Source organism: Nelumbo nucifera, chromosome 5 (genome assembly GCF_055504915.1).
Source record: "Nelumbo nucifera cultivar China Antique chromosome 5, China Antique-T2T, whole genome shotgun sequence".
NCBI lineage: Eukaryota > Viridiplantae > Streptophyta > Magnoliopsida > Proteales > Nelumbonaceae > Nelumbo > Nelumbo nucifera.
The window spans coordinates 54,141,484-54,145,576 of NC_142653.1; the positions used below are offsets into that span (position 1 = coordinate 54,141,484).

The 4,093-nt window shown below is 39.7% G+C and overlaps 1 protein-coding gene across 1 annotated transcript; it reads left to right on the forward strand.

The window, feature by feature from the left end:
- The first annotated feature begins 2,953 nt into the window (after positions 1-2,953).
- On the forward strand, positions 2,954-3,673 carry LOC104596890 (agamous-like MADS-box protein AGL80). Its single transcript, XM_010258209.1, has one exon. The coding sequence runs from the start codon at positions 2,954-2,956 to the stop codon at positions 3,671-3,673; it is 720 nt and encodes a 239-aa protein (XP_010256511.1).
- Positions 3,674-4,093: the final 420 nt, after the last annotated feature.

Here is a 4,093-nt window from a genome sequence, read left to right on the forward strand (position 1 = left end):
GTTAGGTGTGCACAATCAAGTAGTGGATACGTTTAGCCGACGGGGAGCCATGTTATCCACGTTTCAAGCATAGGTACCGGGGTTTGATACTTTCTGTGAATTATTTTTCACCGATCCTTATTTAATTTGTTGGTATCATAGAGGAAGTGCAAGCAGGTAGTAGGACAAACTTTGTGACATATGACGGCTTCCTATTCAAGGGAACCTGCCTATGTATACCTGATTTCTCATGGAAACTAAAAATCGTCAAAGAGCTTCACAATGAAGGACATTTTAGGAGAGTCAAAACAATTCATCTCATCTCAGCAAGTTACTTTTGGCCTAAGATGACAAGAGACATCACAAGGTTTGTAGAGTGTTGCCACATATGCCAAGTTTCTAAGGGAACGATAACCAATGTTGGATTATACATGCCCCTCCTAGTTCCTAAAGGACTTTGGGTAGATATATCTATGGACTTCGTTCTTAGGTTGTCATGTACCCACCGACAAGTAGATTCCATAATGGTGGTCGTAGACCGATTTTCAAAAATGGCTCACTTTGTGGTATGTAAGAAGACAATGGATGCCTTACTTATTGCTAGTTTATTCCTCAAGGAGATTGCCAAACTCCATGGCTTACCATTTTCAATTACTTCATATAGAGACTACAAGTTCATATCACACTTTTGGAGAAGTCTTTGGAAGCTAATGGGTACCTCATTACAATTCAGCAATTCATATCTTCCTTAAACAGATGGCCAAACCGAAGTAGCCAATAGGAGTTTTGGGAATCTTTTGAGAACCCTTGCAGCTAGCCATGAACGACAATGGGATCTCTTATTATCATAAGCTGAGTTCACCTTCAATAGGTCCAAAAACAGGAGTACCGGATACAATCCATTTGAGGTAGTATATGGAGCCAACCCCCGTAGCGTCATTGACCTTGCTACTAGTACTTGGTCAAGCTTAATTCATGACAGGGCTAATGATATGGTATAGGAGATTAAGAACCTCCAAGAAGAAGTCGACAACAAGATGGAGGTAGTCAATGCCAAGTACAAACAATATATTGAAGGAAAAAGGAGGAAAGTAGTATTTGATACGGGAGACTATGCTTGGCCATTTTAACAGAGGGCTGTCTATCGATTGGGCAACGTGGAAAGCTAGCACCAAGGAATGTTGGACCATGCGAGATAATCGAAGTCATCAATGAGAATGCGTATAGAAAAAAGCTACCTAGCCATATATGTACTCATGATATTTTCAATGTCAAACACTTAGTACCTTATGTTGGTGGTTAGTCAGATGATGACTTGAATCCGATGATAAATTCTCCCCAACTCGGGGAGGATGATGCAATACAAGAGAAGGTCGAAAAGTTCTATGCAAGTTGTGACCATTCCAAGACACATAAGAAGCAGAAATGATGCCACCGACCCAGCTTAGTAAATATTTACCGACATAGCATCATCACAGGAATTCTATCTTAGTACATTTTTACCAAGTTGGCGTCATCTCAGAGTTTCCATCTTAGTTCGTTTTTACCAAGATAACATTACTTCAAATTTATATTCAAATAGGACTTTCCTTTTAAAGGATTTTAGTATGATTATATTTTGGAGTGTTTTCTTAGATTAGGATTTAATTTTTTAAGGAGTTTTAATAGGATTCTATTATGGAGTTTTTTCAGATTAGGTGACATAAGGGTGTATGCCTATATAAAGAGTAGCTAGGGGAAGGCCAAGGCAGTTCTCTTGTTATCAATTTTCATTTAATTGTTTAGTGAAGAATTCTTCTTCCTAAAATTTGACTTCTGCTCTTTTCTCTCTCACGTGTTTCGTTTCCGTTCTGCGTCATTCGCCCCATTCGGGGTAGATCTCCACAAGGATCAGGGAAATGGAAAAAATTGCCATTCCTTATAAGTTTGATAAACAATCCTATATAAAATTAATTATTGTTACTTTTGTATTGTAAAAAAATTATTGAAAGTAGTATATAAAATATAAATGACTATTAATTATTATATAAAACAATTGTATACTCTTACATGTCTCTATTGTTTATCTTTAACTTAACAAACACCGTGCATCGCACAAATCTCGCTAGTGTTTATATATAATTGGAAAAGATATTTTATGTGATAAAAAAGGACTATATGCATATATTTCTTCAGGTAGATTCGGGCTATCCAAGATGTACGTCAACTCAAGCCCAATCCAAGTTCAGGTTGGGCCCAATTTTTCTGGCCCAGGCCCAACCCAAAGCCCAAAAACTGGGGCCCAACTCATGCAAAATTTCGGATTGGATCTCATGGGGCTCGAGTTGAGGCCCTGCACCCTAATGCAGATGTGTTATATTTTTCCACTATCATGTCTTTCCGCCATCGAACCCTTTCTAATCATAGGCTGTGTACCGTAGGGGGAGGGTAAATTGCATGAGACAACAGCCCATCATGGAAACAAGTAATTCTTGGTATTTTGAAATTTGAATGTAGATACGCCCACTCCGAAAATTGCTTCACTAATTCGATTTTAGGTCACAAGCTCTCTCTCTCTCTCTGTACATAAATTTGTGTATAAGGTGTAATTGTGCACACCCTTGCAAGGCCCACGGTCTCTGTCCTTTCTTAGAATACTAATTAAGGAAAAATGGCCTGTCCTAGTAAAGCAAATTCTATCCTCCAACAAACTTGCAGCGAAAAAGAATCCTCCAACAAACCCACCTACAGACCTACTTAATGACTAACCGTATTTCATCTCTTTCCACTCAGAGATTCTTAACCTACACCCTTCTCACATCAAAACTGCCTATATTAATCTCTACCTCTACTGCTTTCTTTGGTAGTCTCCAAGAATATCTTCTACTGATATTCTTTCATGTCTCTTCGCCTCTATATTTAACGCCATTGTTACAGACAAAACACCCCAGAAAACCTATCACCCCATTTCCCTTTCCAACAGTCTGTCCTAGTCATGGCGAGGGGGTCAGGAGGACCAAGGGGAAAGGTTAAACTTGAACAGATTGCCGACCCCTGTAATAGGAAAACTAGCTTCAAGAAAAGGAAGAAAAATCTGTTCAAGAAAGTGCAAGAACTTGGCAGCCTATGTGGGGTTAGTGCTTGTGCGATCATTTATGGTCCCTATGACACCAAGCCGGATGTTTGGCCATCCCCACAGGATGCCTGTCAGGTGCTCTCAAGGTTTCATACCATGCCTGATATGGAGAAAAGGAGGAGGATGATGAACCAGGAAGAATTCCTAAGGCAGAGCATACACAGATTGAAGAGGATGCTGGAGAGGAAGAAGAAGAAGAACAGGGTCAATGAGATGACACTGCTCATGAACCAGAGCTTGGCAGGTAAGGATTTGCAGAGTATGAGCGTCGAGGATCTGAACGATATGGCACGGTTAGTCGATGAGAAGATGAAGTTAATCGACGAGAGGATTCAACAACTTAGGAAGACAGCTTCGCAACACATCGGGGTTGATGAGAGGAGCGTTTGGCGTCCAGAGGCGAAGGAGAAGAGAGGATCAGAGGTGTCCATGGTGATAGAAGCATTGCAAAGGAAAAACTGGTTCATGGAAGATATGAAACCATCTGGACAAGACCATCGTGGTGGAGATGATCAGACGGTGGTGCCTCATGTCGGAACTGGTTCACAGTTTCCGGTCCGTGAACTAAAGTTCATCTAATATATGCGCGTTAATATAGAATGAGCTGCATTGTTCTATGCTAGCTAGCTTGTTCATGGCAAATGAAGATAGACCTAGGATTAGAAAAGGTTGGCCATGGTATAATATTTCCATTGTCATCTTCTCTAAATAAACATTCATTACTGGATGCTTTCTGTTTTGAATGTTAAACTGTTGTGCTCTCTAAATGCAAAGGAAGGTTGAAGCAACAATACTATGTCTTATTTTCCTACCACCAATATAAGCGGAAGTTCCAACAAAGAAGTTAAGAACCCTAATGCCAACCTAATATTTATTTTATGATTTTATCAATTTATTTATTTGGCAAATACATGTATATATGTGCCTATTGAAGTTGTTCCTTAGAATGGGCTCCATGGTAAAATGTGAGGAAGTTATTTAACCACCTTGCACAACATG